The 17,450-nt window shown below is 57.4% G+C and overlaps 1 protein-coding gene across 1 annotated transcript; it reads right to left on the bottom strand.

Moving 5' to 3' along the window:
• Positions 1–130: 130 nt before the first annotated feature.
• On the bottom strand, positions 131–15,119 carry CAVIN1 (caveolae associated protein 1). Its single transcript, XM_061367038.1, has 2 exons — positions 14,332–15,119; positions 131–2,328 (listed from the first exon to the last, which is right to left on the bottom strand). The coding sequence occupies exons 1-2, from the start codon at positions 14,749–14,751 to the stop codon at positions 1,663–1,665; spliced, it is 1,086 nt and encodes a 361-aa protein (XP_061223022.1). The 5' UTR covers positions 14,752–15,119; the 3' UTR covers positions 131–1,662.
• Between the last annotated feature and the right edge of the window lie 2,331 nt (positions 15,120–17,450).

Raw genomic sequence — 17,450 nt, 5'->3', positions numbered from 1 at the left:
CGTCACCGCGCGGCCCACCGCCACCGCCTCTTAAAGGGGCAGCGCCGACTTCAGGCTCCCGAGTCCCGACGGCGCGGTCCCCGGTGCCGCCGGTGCCCCCGGGCCGGTGCACGGAGAGGCCGCACGCGGGTGGTTTAGAAAAGAGACTTTATTTGTCGCGCTCTCGCCTGGACGCAGCCGCGGGAGCGTTGGGGCTCGTCCGGCCGCGCCCGCCCGGCCCGGGGAAGGGGGGGAACCTGCGAGGAAACGGCCCGGGGTGGGGGAGGGCCCGGAAATGCCGCCCCGTGGGCACAGCCGGTGCTCGGGGACCGGGGGCTGCCCGCAACCGCCACCCGCACGGGGAACAGTGGCTGCGGCCGCGCTGCCCTGGGGCGGCTCTACCGGGGCACCGGGTCGAGCCCCTGGGCCAGGCCGGGTGCAGTGGACGATAAGCGGGACGCTTGGGGGAGAAGCGGGGTTACCTATTGGGTTACGCTGGCTCCGACGGGAGGGAAGCGACGGCGCTCCCGGGAAGGGTGGAGCCCGGCGAGCAGACGGGAACGGGCACGACCGGGGCCCTCCCGCACCCCTCGCCGGGATCTCCCTTCCCGGGCGCAGCCGCTCCCGCAGGGCCGGGTCTGAGCTGGCGCTGCCTTGTGCGAGGTGAAGCTGCAGAAAGAGGGAGAGAAGCGAGGAGGTGGCGGGAGCCTGGGCCGTGCCGGGACCCCCGGGGGAAGAGGGAGCTCGGAAACACTCAAGGTCCGCGGCCGGCCGGTGTCGAGGCCGCTCTGTGGCAGCCACATCAGCGCATCCCGAATCCCTCTGGAAACGCCGCAGGCGGCGGTGGCCGCTCCGGCGCTGTCGCTTGCACATCCCCTCGGTGCCGGCCGCCACCGCCGCCGCGGGTGTCGAGGGACCGCATCCAGCACCGCCGCCGTGGCGCTGCCTGGACTCGCCGGGGCTCTGGCAGCCGGATCCATAACACGGGTGGGGAGGGGGCAGCCCCGGCGCTGCGATGGCCCCAGCACCGAGGGAGGGAGCATTGGGCCCGGCTCTGCGGTGCCACACGGGGCACCCGCGGCTGCCCCCGCTGCAGGGTGGCTTCATGGCGAAGCCATCCGAGGCAGCAGCGGGTCACGGAGTCCTGGGGAGGGCAGAGCGGGTCAGGGCTGTGTGGTGGCCATGCAGGGCTCTGCCTGTCAGGGGGACTCCTGCACGCTGGGTGCAACCGTAGCTCCTCAGCCCCCTCGGATGCTGGAGCCCCCGTGCCTGTGGTTCAGCCACAGGGGGAATATGGGCAGGATGCTGTCTTGACACCAGGTCTTGGCTTCGGGAGGACACTTGAGCTTTCCAGGTGTACAGCCGTTATCTTGGTTTTAGCACTGTCCAGCTGGGTCCCCATCACTCTAAGCCCGTCTTCAGGCTTGGTGCTAAAGGCTTTCTGCGGCAGGAATGGTCTCCAAAGGGTGATTGGACAGTGTAAGAAAAAGAGTCCCGTGTTCCTAACGTTTAGTGTGCTAAAACTAAAACATAAACTACACCTTGTCCAAGCGGGCAGGGGATCGGCGGGGTAGTAAAGATGCATGGTGTACACTTGCCCTGGGGCACCAGGGGCAGAGAGAGCTCTCCAATGTGAGTGAATACGTGTTCAGCCGCCGTCCACAACCGCGCTGCAGCCCCGGCCTACTCGCTGTCGCTCTTGTCCACCAGTACCGCGTCCGACTCCTCCGTGATCTCCAGCAGTGTGTGCGTCTCGGGGCTCTCCCCGCGCATCAGATCCGAGTTTTCTCCCTCCTCTCCACCCACCTCCACCAGCTCCGTGGCTTTCACTTCCACCTCGCCCTCTCTTATCTTCTTGACGTGGAAAGTGAAGGGCGGCACTTTGTAGACGGCTGTCTTGGACCTGGCGTAGATGGTGTGGTCCGGGGTGAAAGACTTCCTCAGCTTGTCCCGAGAGGTCTTCATCTTCTCCCTCCTTTCATTAGTCACAATCTTGGTGCCCAGTTTATTCATCCTCTTCTCCAGGTTGTGGCGGGTCTTCTCCAAGTTGTGGCGGGTCTTCTCCAGGTTCTCCTTGGTCTTTAGCTTCGTTTTCTCCATCTTCTCCTTCGAGAATGCCTTCTTAAAGTCATCCACTCTTTTCATGCCGCTCCTCTTGATGCGCTCTGCCCGTGACTCTTCAATAATCTCTTCAATCTCCACCTCTTCATCTGAGGAGAGCTGGATGTGGTCCTCCTCTGCGTGGTCCTCACCCACAGGCCCCTCTTCACCCTCACCTTCCTTTTCCAGCTTTTCGCCCTCCTTTAGGGACTTGCTGATGCTCAGTTTAGACGGGAGCTTCACTTCATCCTGCAAGACACAGAGCGGAGCCAGTGAGACACACACACAGATACACGCAGCCTCCCCGGGCTCAGAGCCACCCGCAGGTGACATCGGCCCGGGCCCGTCCTCCCTTAGAGCACCCGATGAGTTACTGTCAGGAGGCTCTGCCCCACCCGCAGCAGCTCAGGGCTCTCTGCGGTTAAGCTCAGGATTCCAGGCTGGTTCCAAACCCATCGCGACTCCAGAGCTGCCAGCACCGAACCTGCAGCCTCTTCCCTTCGTGCTCTGCCCCTCTCGCAGCCCCAGTTTCACCATCCCACCGCATCCTGCTGCAGAGGGAGCAGGGAACCCCCCGGAACAATGCGGTGCCGCTCTGCCCCCCAGCGCCCACCCAGGGCCCCTCCTGCCCTATACCGCGATACCGCAGGGGGTGGCTCAACTCGGCAGGGCCGGGGGTCGGCGCTGCGCTGGGCTGCAGATGGCAGCACAGCCCGGAGCCGGGACCTGGCCATGACATAACACAGGGTATGAGCACCCCGGCCTGTGCTCAGACCTTCCCAAGGCCTGCGGGATCCAGATGTGGGGCTGGGACATCCCTTGGGATGCAGCAGCCACCCTGGTTTTCCCATTTCCCTGCTCGGGGTAAGTTAGGGAATTGATCCAAGCTGTGTCTGAAGACAGCAGGAGCAGAGCCCTGACCTGCAGGGCTGCAAGGTTACGCTGCCTCTACTCGGCACGGGGTGAATTCATTCAGCTTCTCCGCTCTCCCGGGTCAGCCAAGTTTCTGATCCCAGCAGCAGAGGACAAGCATGTGCCCGGGAATGGGGCGCAGGTCTGGAGTGGGATTGGTTTTCATCTGAGCAGCACATAGTGTGCATCCCTGCACTGAATCACCGTGTCCCGGCCAGGCTGGAAATAGCCCATCCCTGCACGGAGCTCCCAGCACCACTGCCCCAGGGGTTCTAACCTATGGGGCCGGGTGGGAGAGGCTGGAGTAGCCACAAACCCAGCCCAAGGGCAGCGCAGGGAACAGGCACAGAGCAGAGCTGCTGGGCTGCAGGTGCGGAATCCAGCCCCATTGCCAGCCCCACACAGGCAGGAGCTGAATGGGGGCTGCCGGTGCCCCCCATGTCCCTGGGTGCTGGCTGATGCTCCGGGTCACGCTTGCACAGCGGTACCCACTGCATGGCCCTTCTCCGGCCCCACTCCAGCACCTCCATGTCTCTGTTGTGGTGAGGGGCCCAGAGCTGAACACAGGGTTCGAGGTGCGGCCTCAGCAGTGCCCAGCACAGGGGGGAGATGTCCAGAGCCAGGACATTGGTGATGCTCAAACCAGCAAAGCAGCCACCGGGGCCCAGCCTCTGGAGCCGCTTCTGCACTGGTGCCTGCACGGTGCCCGGTGCATTGAGTGCACGCTGTGGGGCTGGCCAAGGTCACCACCACGCAGGACCCGGGCTGCTCCTCCTGCCCTCGCATCGCTTGAGAACCGAGAGCTGATGGAGTACGTGCCTGCAGCACAGCTCCACCGGGGGAAAGCCAGATGCTTCCAGCTCCTTGGGCAAGCCGCAGTGCTGCAGCCTGAGGGCATCTGGGGAAACCCCTGTGAGCAGGGACAGCTCGGCTCCATGGGGCACAGCGGGGTGCCACGGTTGAAAGGCAGAGTGTGCAGAGCACACAGCTGCACCCTGCGGATCCCGGCTCCGCTCCCCGATGCTTTCTGGGCTCGAGGTGAGGTGGCCGCATGTGTTTTCTTCATTTGCTCTGCTGCTCGAAGGGAAAACAATAGCCAGGCTCTCCCGAGGGCCGGGTCAGCCCCGAGCGAACCCCGGGGCAGGATCCTGTGCTCCACAACAACACCTGCTGGAGCCATCCCAGAGAGCCCCAGCCCCGCCAGCCCAGAACATCAGGAACTCCGGCCGCTTCCTTCCCTCTGAGTCAACACAATGAGCCAGAACAAAGGCATCCCCCTCTCCCTGGCACCGCTGGCCCTGGACTCGGGCCATATCCTGCGAACTCAGATACTTATCGGCCCCTTGTTGACTGCACAACATGTGTGTGCAGGAGGAAACAGCACCTCAGAACCTCCCTGCCTGCCACAGAGATAACCACCGGTCCTGGTGTTACAGCCCCAAAGGCACCTTCTGACCGAATGGGGCTTTATGGGCTGCACCAGCTCAGCACCATCCTGCAGATCTTTCCTTGCAGCCACACCATGGTCGGCAGCAGCTCCCAGTACGTGGGGCAGGGGACAAGGTGGCTCTCTGCAGTCCCTGCCACTGCACCCAGGACCAGCAGTGCAGGCCATCTGGTCCCAGCTCCCACAGGGTGCAGCACGGACAGACCCACACTCACTGTCCCACGCATCCCATGGTGCCCCACGCTGAGCATCCCTCACATGCAGCTCCCCACCCGCACCCAGGCACTGCCCCAATGCCACCAATGCCACCATATGCCCTCCTCCTCCTCCCTGCCCGGTGCCTGCAGACACAGCACTGCCTGTGGGGAGCAATGGGATCTCACTGGATCAATCAAGAACCATCCCGGGTCTGTGAGTGGCTGCTACCCAGATCCCTGCTCTGGCACTGTGGTCTGGCCATTGCTTCACTACGAGCCACATTTTGCACCCCAGGCATTCAAACTACCCTATTTTCACTGGGAAAACACCGACCCTTGGAGAGGGGCTCTGGGCATCGCTGTCTGTTGGGGTGCTCAAACGGGGGCCCCCATCAGCACATGTGAACCAGTTCCGTGCCCGCACGGCTCCCGCTGCCAAAGGCATTGGGCAAACAAGATTCCTCAGGGGGTTTTACACCAGCACAAGGCAAACCCCTGTGTCTGTGTGTGTCTGCCATCCACACCAAGGCTCTTTCACCCACCCCGGCCCGTTTCACTGTGCTGCCCCTCGGCACGGAGCTCCCTGGGGACACGGTTCCCTTTGGGAAGCTGGCAGAGCCGATGGGACCGCGGCTTGTGCCTTGTGAGCACCCAAGGCACTCGGCTGCCAGCAGATGGGTGCAGGGCTGCTCGTGGGATGAGCCCTGTTTTCCAGGCGCGTTCCCATGCAGTGAGTCACGGCCACCCCATGGCCCCCAGCACGTTGCTACAACACACGTAAACACTTCCCCGGCCCTATAAAAGGCCAATGAGACACAAAGCTGAGCTGTGTTCCCAGCCCTGCACAGCGCTGCAGCAGCAGCAGCTCCACCGAGCGTTCCCAAAGCGTGAGAGGGGCTCTGGGCTTGCCCCAGTGGGGTAAAGGACAGAGCCCCAGGACTCCCAAGCACTCCGGGCTCCGGTTGGAAGGTTTAATGGGAGGGTTTTACACACGGGCATGCCAAGCACGTCGGCAGGTCACTGTGCTCCGTTCCTGTCACACACACACAGCAGCAGCACAGACGGTTCGGGCCGGCTCACATGCAGCTGGAACATGCAGAACGTGCCCTGCTCGCATCCCCAGGCTCTGCTATGGGATGATCCCAGCTGCTGATGGGTGAAGGGGAGCTTCTGCCCCGTCCTGCACCCACCCAGGGGAAGCTGAGGGGGGTAACTAAACCTGCCCCCAAGTTTCCCCTGGCAGCAGCATCCCAGTCCCTGGGATGAGTTCACCATCGCGTGGATCCGGGATGGTTCTGTCCCTGGACCGATGTGGCTGCTCCCAGCACCCGAAGCGTGGGCTGCTGGAGCTGGGTGTTGCTCCAGCAGGCACACAATCAGAGGAAGGCTTTAACAGGGCCCTGTGCTGTTACCAGTAGCTCTTGTGGTGTGAGATAAGTGTTAGACAAACAGCGCTGGAAGTCACCACTGGCTCCTAGTGAACAGCACTGGGGGCTGCTGGTGCTGAGCAGGAACAGGTCCTGCCCGACACAACGGGAGCTTTACACGCTCTGTGCTCTCTGCCTGGCTTTATCTACTTGAAACAACTTGAAACCACCCCACAAACACAAGCTAAACCTTACAAGAAGCCCGAGGAGCTTTGATCAGGTCTGTATGGCAGGGGGAGAAACTGAGGCTCAGCAAACAGCTTGGATTTGCCCAGTCACAGCATGCCCCAGCAGAGCCAACGGCTCCTGGCTCGCAGCCCTTCATGCAAGCACACAGCAATCCCTGCCTCCCAGGGCGCAGAGGTGAGTGCGTGACAACCCCCAGGATGCCTGGGAGAAGATCCCGGCTCCAGCAGCACTGGGAGGGCAGCAGCAAGCACACGAGGCAGCAGCGGCGGCGTTGCTGCCAGCTGGAAGCTCAGCCTCGCAGCGGGCTCAAGGCTGCAGCAGCCACAAGCAGAGAGGCAAAGGCTCTGGAAGCAGCAGCTTCGGGAGAGGTTCAAAGTCCTCTTCAGGGGTTTCTCCTGCTGAGGCCCTAAACTGCTGCCTCCTGGCACGTCTTCTGCTGGTGTGGGCCGTGGCCCCCTTCCTGCAGCCGGCTCACAGGGCAGTCCCTGGCGAAGGCTCAGAGGGCACAGGCTGGGTCTTCTCAGGCTAAGACGAGGAAAACGGCGTTTCAATGGCCACGGAAAGGAAGCACAATGGAAAACCTTACCTGTCCCTGCTGGGCATGGGCTCCGGAACGTCGTCGACAGAGTCATCTGGCTTAGCATGAGAACAGGCAGGGGGAGGAGGCACAGGGGGTGTTTTAGTAAAGGCAGAAGCCAGGTAGCAAAATCTGACAGAAAAGACAGCAAAGATTTATCAGAGGGAAGAGCATCCCTGCCTCATCTACAGCAGGGCCTGGGAGGTGCGGAATCCCTCCTATAGCTTCAGGCCCCCTACCCTGAGCACTGCCATAGGGCCAGGTTCTGCTCTCTCCCCACACTGCTGCTCACAGTGATTTGATGGAGCCGTTCCGGTGGTTCCTCTGATCCCTGTGGCATAGCTGAAAGCTCTGTGCCAGCTTATGAAGACACAGCGACTCTAAAGCCTGTGTTGTTCATTCCAGAATCCCAGCACTGGGTTTGTCAGCACAGGGACCATACCTGACCCCAGCGCTGGGCAATACCCAGCAGCTAACAGACATCCGTACCCAGTAACACTGGGCATGGCCCCAGCTCCTGTGTCCCAAAGGTTGGATAGATTTTATCTCCAATAAAATCAGAAGCCTCCAGTCCTTAGAAGCCTGAATCCTGCAGTTGCCAAAGAACACTGCAGGGACAAAGGGAAAGATCCACGGTATGAGGGGTAAGAGCAAACTCGGCTCGGATTAAAGGGATAAGCTGCTTTGCTCTCAAGCCGTACCTCCCTGTCTAGCAGAAGGCCCTCTCCATGCCTGTACTGTGCAACCTCCTTGGCACCTTTTCCTAGCAGGCACATCCAGTAACGCTGGGTCCTGAGAGGCTGCACCCTCCCAGTAGCTGGGGCAGGGAGCACTCCAGCACTGGGGCTCCTCCAGACCTGGTGGTGCAAAGAGAGGAGCGGCAGGGGAGAGGAGGCTGTGCTTGGAGAAGGGTTTCAGTGGGGCAGAAGAAAGGCAGGGCTGGAGGAAACAGAGAAGTAAATGATGCAGGGTGAAGAGGTTGGGTTTTCTTCCCCTCCGACAGCAGAACAGAAGGGTTTGATCCTGTTACCAGGCTTTGCTCTCAGAACTGCTCCTCCTGGATAAACCTGTCTCAACGAGGGAGTCTGCACTACAGATGATGTGCAGATAGACCCGTGCTGACGCTGACATTCACAGCCTCACTTAAAGCTACAGACTAAACATCCTGGGGCCTTTTACTCTAAATGCTTGATTTCCCCTCACTGACACTGAGCATCTTTGTTTCTGGTCTTTGTCTTGCCCTGCAGCTGGACACTGGAGCTGGGGGTCCTGAGGTACCTTGTAAGTTGTAGAAGATCTTGCAGAACCCAGAGGATGACATTAGCCCAGCCAGGATAAAAGAAGGCATAAGCAATGTGCCAACAAGCTTTGGAGTCACTGCCATGCTCTGTATGGGCCACAGACACATCACAGCACATCAGAGAGGACACTGCATTGCTCTCTGCTCATTCCTGAGGGAGGGACAGCTCGGGGGAGCAGCGAGATGCAGGAAGAGCCCAATGCTTCCCACCCTGAGCTGGGTGTGCTGTGGGATGCTGGGCTCACTCTTCTGCTTGGCTGGGGCTGGGACATGGGAACAGCACAGGCAGCGCTGTGCTGGGAGCGATGCTGGAGGACAACTCCAGAGCATTCCCATAGCCATAAACTGGGGGAACAGGGATAACAAAGAGGAGCAGCACCTGCTATGGCACTCACACCCTTCCAGTGCTCCGCAGCGCCTACAGCACAAAGAGGCTTTTACCACCTACAAAGAGGCTTTAACCACCTACCAGTCAAATTCCCACCCAGGGCACAGTGGAGAGGGATGGGGCTGTGTTGGAGCACTAAATGGCTTCTTGAAGGCTTTGATTTCTAATCCCAGACACTTAGATCCACTGCTGACAGGCCCAGGGGAGGCCTGAGAGAGGGATACGTGAGCAGAAGGAATATTACCTCTGGTTTGATTCTCCTGAGCCGTTAATAGCCCTTGGAGACAATTTCCTGCTGCACAGCTCAGTGTGTACCTACAATGCTGAAAGGATTTCAGCAAAGCACAGTCCTGGCACTAACTGCTTATAAATAATACCTGAGCACTGAAATATTAATGCAGTGGATGCCAGGCTGCAACACAGAAATCCACGCTCCAGAGCTGAGGGGTTATGGTAGAAAGATGATAACCTGCACTAAGGAAAACCCTGGAAGTGGGAGCTCTTACCTCCCGACACTGGTTTAAGGCTCAGGCTCCCTCCTGTGAGTTATCATGTCGAGACTCCTGTAGTTCAGTAACGTGCAGGGTGTGAAGGAGTCTCTCCACTGTTCACATGGTGCCCCTTACAAGGGATGGGGATGTGCTGACACCTCTCTTCATTCTTGACTGCTTTTGCTCAGGCTGCCCTGAACCCAGGGCATGGACCCACACTGCCAGCTCCTGGCACCTGCAGAACACACGGGCTCCTGCTGCCATGAGCCCCAAGCCTTGGGTGGTCCGGAGGCTGCAGCACAGGGGTCGCACACCCTGCACTCCCTGCCCTGCTTCTCACCACACAAGTCCTTTCCCATGTGTTATTGTGGGGAGCACAGGCCCGAACCCGAGGCAGCTCAGGTCTGGCTGCCCAGTCTGTGGCATCTGGGTGTGGGTTTGAAATCCACCCTCCTCCCCACCGCCCACAGCCTCGCTGCTCTCGTCCGTATAAGGCCCCCTCAAGGCCCAAAAGCCAAACTGTGCTATTTATACTCCCAGCCCTACCTACCCTCCGCATTGTGTGCCTGAGGTTCGCGTTCCAATCGCTCCCGTATCCACCCGGAGCAGCTCCATGTCCCCACCAGGCTCTGGTAGCCACCAGCATCCCCTGTAGAGCCATGGGTGCCCCAGCTCAACAGCACGGAGCACCCCTGACCACAGGCTGCTCCTCCCAATAACCACCACCACCCATCACAGCCAGACCTGCCTTGAACCCAGCGCCCACATAAAGGACTTCAGGAATTCCCTCCTGGATGCACGTGCTGAGGGCTGCCTGTAAGGAATCCAGAACCCAGGCCTTTGGCATCTGCTGCAATAAGTTTAATTGTCAAAAAGCATTTGGAGGAATAATGCTGTGCTCTGGGGAGGGCTGCCACGTGCCATTGCACAGCTGAGCGTGGCACGTGTCTGGCTTTAGAGCAGCAGCTTTCTGCATGGGACATCTGTTATTTCATCCCGAGCTGCAGTAACCAGCCCCACATTCTTGTCTCCTAAAACCAGGAGATTTGGGATGAGGTCTTAGAATCATAGAATAGTTCGGGTTGGAAAGGGCCTTAGGATCATCCAGTTCCAACCCCCTGCCATGGGCAGGGACACCTCATCCTAAACCACGTCTCCCAAGGCTCTGTTCAACCTGGTCTTGAGCACTGCCAGGGATGGGGCAGCCACAGCTTCTCTGGGCACCCTGTGCCAGCGCCTCAGCACCCTCACAGGGAAGAACTCCTTCCTTATATCTAATCTGAACTTCCCCTGTTTAAGTGTAAACCTATTTCCCCTTGTCCTATCACTGCAGTCCCTGATGAAGAGCCCCTCTGCAGCATCCTTGTAGCCCCCTTCAGACACTGGAAGCTGCTCTGAGGTCTCCACGCAGCTTCTCCTCTCCAGGCTGAACAGCCCCAGTGTTCTCACCCTGGCTCCATACAGGAGGTGCTCAGCCCCTGCTCATCCTCGTGGCCTCCTCTGGACCTGCTCCAGTTTGTTTTTATTAGCAGCCACTCTCAACACATTTGCTGGTGTCCTGATTTCCCCGGCGGCCGGGAGCCTGGGGCACACACACAAAGGAAGCACTGAGGCTGCTAACGCCTGCACGCAGCCATCTGACAGCAGATGCCTCAGGAGGGCAAGTTCTGGGTATGGAAAGAGGACAAAAAGTCTGCCAAAAGCCTGTCCCCTTTGCTTTTGGTACGCAAGTCTTCCAAAGGGGAAAAAGGGATCCTTTGGAGGGGGGTGGCTTTTTCAAATGTAATTCTACAGAACTGATCAAACTCCCCACGTTCCATCAATACAGAAACTCTTCCCTTGGGAATCAAACCAGCTCCTCGCAAAATCAGGTACCAGTGTCTGTGACAGGGAGCAAGGGAGCAGCACAGGCACACACGGGGCTGTGGGTACAGGGCTGGGTTGATGCCTGCTCCTCAGCTGCCCCAGTGGAGGCGGCTTCAGCCCCTGCTTTCCCCCAGCCCAGCAGAGTGCTGGCTCTGCAGCACTCCCCAAACACCATCTGATTCCAGTTCCTCCTCATCCATCAGCAAAACACAACTTTCACCTCGTCTCCCAAGGTGCCCAAAGCTCTTATCTGCACTCCTGAAACAGTCCATCTGTAACTGCCTTCATGCTGAGACAATGACCAAACCCCTACAAACAGTGGAGAGCTGGTTTACCTCCACCTCCCTTTAATCCTCCAGAGCACAGGATCAATGACACTACATCCCACAGAGCACGCCAACTGTTTGACCTGGCTGGCTTGCCTGGAAACAGCCACTCCTGGGTTTAAGTAATATTCTATGTCTCCTCAGATGATTTGAGCTCTTGTTCTCCCAAAAGCCCAATAAATCTTTGCATTTTTACCCATAGCAACTGGAAGCGCAATTGCAGGGGCAAGTTAATCACAGCTTTCCAAAGGCAGCTTGCTCTGAGTTAGAAAGGAGTAAGAAGCTGCTCACCACCACAGAACGAATCACACTGCAGCCAAATCCCCAACACAAACCTTGGTAGGTGGGTCTTGTGAAGTGAAACACTGAATTAGAAAAGGGTTATTGTGTGGTTTTAGATTTGGTTTAAACCATAGACACCGAACTCAGAGACTTTTCCTCATTACCCCCCCAGGGTGGAGCCTGTCACGGGTTCAGGTTTACAGACTCTTGCTCCAGCTTTTTTCATGCCATGGTTAATACTGAAGCACAGGAAGGCATCAGGCCACGGGCAGCGAGGTGGGAATCACCAGCACCAAGCAGCGTTGATCAGTCCTGGTAAAGCAGCTGCACATCAGCCTCTCGAATGTACACACAGAGCCAGCACCTCTTTCTGCAGTTTTATTGTTATCTGGTTTACACAAGCCCAGGCAGTGCCACTCTCGTGACTGGGCTGCCTGGAACTGAATCCCTGACAGTGCTGGAACAGTCAGGTAAATACATGAGGACACAGAGCTCTGTACATCTGCTATGGGCTTCCCACTGCCTGCCTGGGCCAGGGATGCGTGCACAGTGACAGCTCCAGAACCACAGGGAGACACAAACTCCAAGCCCCCCCGTCCCTCCCAGGGCAAAACCAAGCAAACCAACCCCCTAAAACCAAACCAAAACTTCCCCAATCCCCCTCAGTGGTTAATAACTCTTTGGAATAAGAGGTCTCCACAAAGAAGAGAGCCTCCTGCATTGGACAAACTATTTTCCCTTACACCCAGCCACACAATTCCAGGTTCTGTACACTGAAAATGCCATGGTGATGTTTTCATGACATCTATCTCAGAGTAATGCAGCTACCAAACAACCCTGTTCCACAGGAGAACTGCTCATGACAATAGCTCTGAGACATACAGTACATTGGTATCGTTTAGAAACTTCCCCTATTGACCAACACTACACTTCCATTGTATGCAGGGAAGAGCAGCACTGCTGAGGAGTGCAAAACCATCCCCTTTCTCCTGGGGGGCTGCCTGTGCCCAGGCCTGGCCACCCCATTCTGTTGTGCAGCTCTGTCTCTGTGCAGCATCATGACCCACAGCAGCATTTGGTACTCAGGCACATTCATGCTGCTATTGCCCATTTCTCTCTAGTGTTCAAACACCCAAAGCCCATCCCGGAGCTTGTTGTCCAGTTTAAGCACCACATGAAGAGATAATCCAAGAGTTTCACCTCCAAAAGAGCCCTTTGTTTGCCTGAGCAGGGCTGATCACAGCTTGGGTCCCCCTGAATGGGATCCTTGCCCTCTGGGGCCAGGCCTGCCCTGTCTTCCCGCAGGGGGGGGGCACTGCCATAGAGAGCAAGAGGCTCCATTTCACATGAAGCAAAGCTGGGGAATTTCTCACTTGGGCTCTGTGGCCTCCCAGTCAAATCACACTCAATTCCCTGCTGGGAAATTGCTCTGAATTACAAATCACTCCCTTTGACTCCCTAATAGCTCCATGATTCACAAGATCCCTGGAGTCCCCTGTCAACTGAAGCACTCAGAGGCTGTTCAGGGCTCATTTCCTTCAGAAGCAGGATTGCTTTTTGATATTAAAGACAAACTCTACTCAATATTCCTAAGCAACAGCAAAGCCAAAGGAGCAGCTCCCAAAGGAGCTTGCCAACTTCCTACCTATGTCCGTAAGCCACACGGAATGCTCTGTTTGAACAATTCCCCTCACTCTTCTCACTTTGCATTGCCTGTTGCTTCTGCAGTACATGTAGAGTTCCATCTGATTTCTCCATGGGTAGACGTAGCCTCCCCCAAAAGCCTGATGCAAATAACTTGTAATGAATCTATATCTCTACTGGTTAAGTTGCTGCGTGGTTGGAATAGGCTCGAGCATTGCAGCTTTTTGGGCATGATAAAACTACAAATGCTTAAGCACTGAATCAGAGTTATGCAGGCCCCTGGACTTGGTAGATTCCTGAGCCTATTACGCTCAGCTCTCCCTTCAAACCTTGTGATAAGAAGCATTCCCCCTTTTTTTCCCCTTTTTTCTTCTCTCCCTTCCCATGATGAGCATTTGATGCTTCTTTCTTTGTCCCCGGCACTATTATTAACTCAGAGGCTTCTAACTGAATCCTTAACTATTTCATTCACTTCTCTATAACAGTGCTCTGATAAGGAAGACTAACTCCAGCCAGGAACTGACAGGAACATTCTCCTCCCTTTCTTCTTGTTTAACATTAATTCCAACACTTAGCCCAGGGGGAAACATGAAACAAACTAAAGCTCTTCCTGACACCAGTTAACTCCAACAGTCAACACTTCCAGCTTGCAGGAAAAAGAACGTGGGAGTCTGTACAACACAAGGGCAAACAGACCCGAGCACGGGAGCTCAAGGAGCTGCTCTGCTTCCCCTCCAATGCCTCTGCCTGTCCCAGTCAGTGCATTTCACCCCAATGCTGCAGTTACCATCTGCTTGTTACCAGAGGCATGTCCCAAATGTGAAACATTATCACTCACCACGCAGCAATACACGGTGTCTCTCAGTAGAGGAGACACTAGCACATGGATTTACCCAGTGCATTCTTGTTCAGTTTTAGCTAAGCAGTAAAATCAGGTGATTTTGGTAGTCCTGCTCCGGTGCAATGGGTGCTTAGGGTCGTCCTCGCTGTCTTCATTAAAACTCCTCTTAAACACAGCAGCTCTACCAAACCTTGTCTTAGAACACCCAGACAATGTTAACTCATGAATGAGAGAGTGCTGCTGCTCGGCTTGGGCTGCCAGGCAGCAAGGGGAGAGCCATGGACCGACCACACAGCGTGACAGCCCCCTCCACAAAGAGAACAGCCACCAACAGGACGCAAAGCACGCATCAAATAGCTCCTTACCTGGTAGATCATGACTTTGAAGTTCCTGCGTTTCAGGAGCTCTGCTTCGTTGGCCTCCAGCTTCTTTATCTGCCCCGCTTGCTTCTCCAGGTTCTGCCGAACCGTCTTCACGTTCACGCTCACCTTGCGCACCTTCTCCAGCATCTTGTTCACGGTGTTGCTGGTGGTGGTGTGAGCCTTGGTCAGCTTGGTCAGCTCGCCCTGGATGCTGGTCACGGCGCTATCCATGTCTTGCTGTCTCTCCTCCAGCTGCGTTTGGGTCAGCTGGATCTGATCCACCGCTCCAATGATCTTGTCCAGAAGGGTCAGCACCATCACACCATTGATCTGGTCCGGTTTGATGGGCTCTTCGGGCACGGGCTCCTCTGAGGCCTCAGAAACAGTCGGCGGTTCGATGATCTGCAGAGTTGTCTCCTCCATGATGGCTCGGGAGTGGCGGCGAGCAGAGCCCGGGAAGCTGTCACTGCAGGGACAGAGAGGAGGGAAAGCTAAACCCGAGCCTCAGCTAAACCCCGCGCTGGGAGCCGCGCCAGGAATGGGGAGCGCAGCGTGGGGATGTCTGTGCTGCGCTGCAAATGGCACAGCCCCGCAGAGCCCTCCAGCCAAAGGGCCCTGCTAAAGTCTCCAGGCTTGCAGGTCATTGGCTGACTCCACCTCAGCAAAGGACCCGCTGCCAAATGCCTCTGACCCACCCTTTCTGAAATGACTAAAATAGTTGGAGGGGAGGCGATGGCTCCGCATGCAAACACAGGCACAGCTCAGCCAGGAATGCAAAGCCCTGAAACTACAACCACCTCCTCTGCACCACGAGTCCAAAGGAGCGAGAGTTAATGCAAAAAGCCTCGAGTAAATAAATGCTCAGGAAGCTGCTGGAAAGAAGCTGTCCCCATCCGGGCACAGCTGTGTGCAGTAAAGGAACGCTGCTTCACACAACTGCACATGCTCAAGTTCAGCTGGAAAATTCACATCTCCTGCCAGGACTCAGGGGCTGGGTTTGTTTTCCAGGACTCCAAGAGCCTGAGGTCAATACTTTAACGAAATGCTTCCATTGGGGTTCAGCAGTGAGAGCACATTAACTCCACAAACATGCAGGCTCCTGTGTGTGTGAACAGCCCCACGGTACAAACCTCTAGGAGGGTTTAGCACAGAGAGAAGGAGAATTCACTCCTGCAGGGAAGCCCCCGGGCATTCCCACCTCAGCGCAGCTCTGCCATCCTTCATCCCCTGACAAACCGAGGCTAGGCTTTGAAAAGCAGGACATGCTTCTGCACCCGCCGTGCTGCGCTGTACCTGTAGGCAATGCCCAAACACACTGTGTTAACTAAGGTTTTATTGGTAAAAAACCCCTGTTTCAGAACTCGCTCGTGTATGTACTGCTTTGGAAACCATGGGGGAGAGATAATCCTTATTTTGCTACCTTTTAACCTCAGCATTGGCAAAAAGCAATTCAGAGCCTTGTGCAGCGTTGGCAGCTGGCACCTCATGGAGCCATCACCAGCTTCCTGCCATAGAACACAGTGGGGAGGTGGCACCGGGGGCTGCCGACAGCAACCCCCCAAGACCACGCACAGGAAGGTGAATTCAGCTCCTGGGAGCGGCAATGGGCAGACTGGGAAGGCAGCACCTTCCCTCTCCTCCCGCAGCCCTACAGAAGGGGATTCACACTCAGCACATCCTGCCTCTGCAGGGGTCAAACCCACAAACACCCTGCAGCATTCCCTGGGACAGCAGAGCAAGGCTGCATCCCAGGCTGGGAAACCCACGGGACACAATGTACAGGGGCATTGTTCCCTGCTGAATGCTCCCCACAGTCAGCACTTTCCCTGCCCCTGGGCTCTCCCCCTCCATGTGACAGCTTTTCTGTGCTGCAGCGCTGGGCTCGATCTGCTCTCTCTGTGCATCAGTCGGTCCTGCTGCGGGGCTTCCACAATAGCCATTATGTCATGGATTAAAAATAGCTTGTTTTTCTACGCCCTGGTTTTTCCTGGAGGGACCCTTTTCTTTTCCTGAGCATTTCTTTCCAGTGTTTGCTGCCAATGAGTCAGTGCCATGAAACCCCCCCCCCGGTTCCAGTGAGGCAGCGCTAAGGCTCTGCAGTTCTCACTGGGAATAGCTGCCTCGGAGTGGATTTCCACAGGCACCTCCAGGCCAGGAGGCAGCGCAGCACTCTCTACATCTGCCATCCATTCCCTGTGGCACTTCAGGGCAGGCTCTGCTGCCCCATTTGGGAATCAGCCTGCCCTTTGGACAGAATGAGTCCAGCAGCAGAGCAGGAGGGGGTGTTTGTGCCTGGCTCGCAGCAGGAGAGGTGCCGTGCGGCCCTCGGGGTTGCTGTGTGTGCAGCACTCACCCCTGAGCTGAAGCACTGCGAGTAATTTTCCATGTTAGGACATTTCATTTTCACACCAGGAAAAGCCAAGAGGTGGCAACCAGGAGCCTCCCCCTTGGAGCACCAGGACACTGGATCTGGACTCAATCCCTTCCAGCACAGCCAGCGTCTTGCTGCTTGGTGGATCTGGTTTGATCTCTGGCTCTCCATGCTGGTGCTATGGCCTAGATCCCATGAGCACTGCGGCAGTGCAGCACCAGGGATGAGCTCAGAGCATCACACACACAAGGAATCCCAGCCTGGATTGGGTTGGAAGGGACCTCAAAGCTCCTCCAGCTCCAACCCCTGCCACGGGCAGGGACCCCTTCCACTGGAGCAGCTTGCTCCAAGCCCCTGTGTCCAACCTGGCCTTGAGCACTGCCAGGGATGTGGCAGCCACAGCTTCTCTGGGCACCCTGTGCCAGTGTCCCACCACCTCATCGCCATTAATCACAAGCATTTAACCCCCAAGAGCTGCTCCTGCTCTTGTGCCCACGTCCGTGCTGCTCCCCTGCCCGTACCCGCGGCCGGGCCCCTCCGCCCTCTATAGCCGAGGCCGCGCCGCGGGATCGCGCCTGCGTCACGACGTCACCGCTGGCGTCAGGTGACGTAACGAGCCCTGCAGAGCAGCGGGCGCTTCGTCTCCTCCCGCCCCGTGACATCACTTCCGCTGCGGTCCAGCCGAGGCGCGCCGTCGCTAGGAGACGAGCCCGCGTGACTCCGCCTCGTGTGCGCGGTGACGTCAGCGACG

Source organism: Neopsephotus bourkii, unplaced genomic scaffold (assembly GCF_033783945.1).
Source record: "Neopsephotus bourkii isolate Nb327-2 ecotype Australia unplaced genomic scaffold, CSIRO-AGI_Nbou_v1 NB_1370, whole genome shotgun sequence".
In the NCBI taxonomy this organism is placed as follows: Eukaryota; Metazoa; Chordata; class Aves; order Psittaciformes; family Psittacidae; genus Neopsephotus; species Neopsephotus bourkii.
Note: the sequence above shows the minus strand (reverse complement) of the source record. Positions and strands in the feature narration are given on the sequence as shown.

Bases quoted from the DNA above. Each gene is read 5' to 3' on its own strand.
- CAVIN1 (XM_061367038.1), bottom strand. From the start codon at position 14,751: ATGGAGGAGACAACTCTGCAGATCATCGAACCGCCGACTGTTTCTGAG. The intron at 2,329-14,331 runs GTAAGGAGCTAT...TGTGTCTTGCAG, and splicing joins TCAAAGTCATGATCTACCAG to GATGAAGTGAAGCTCCCGTC.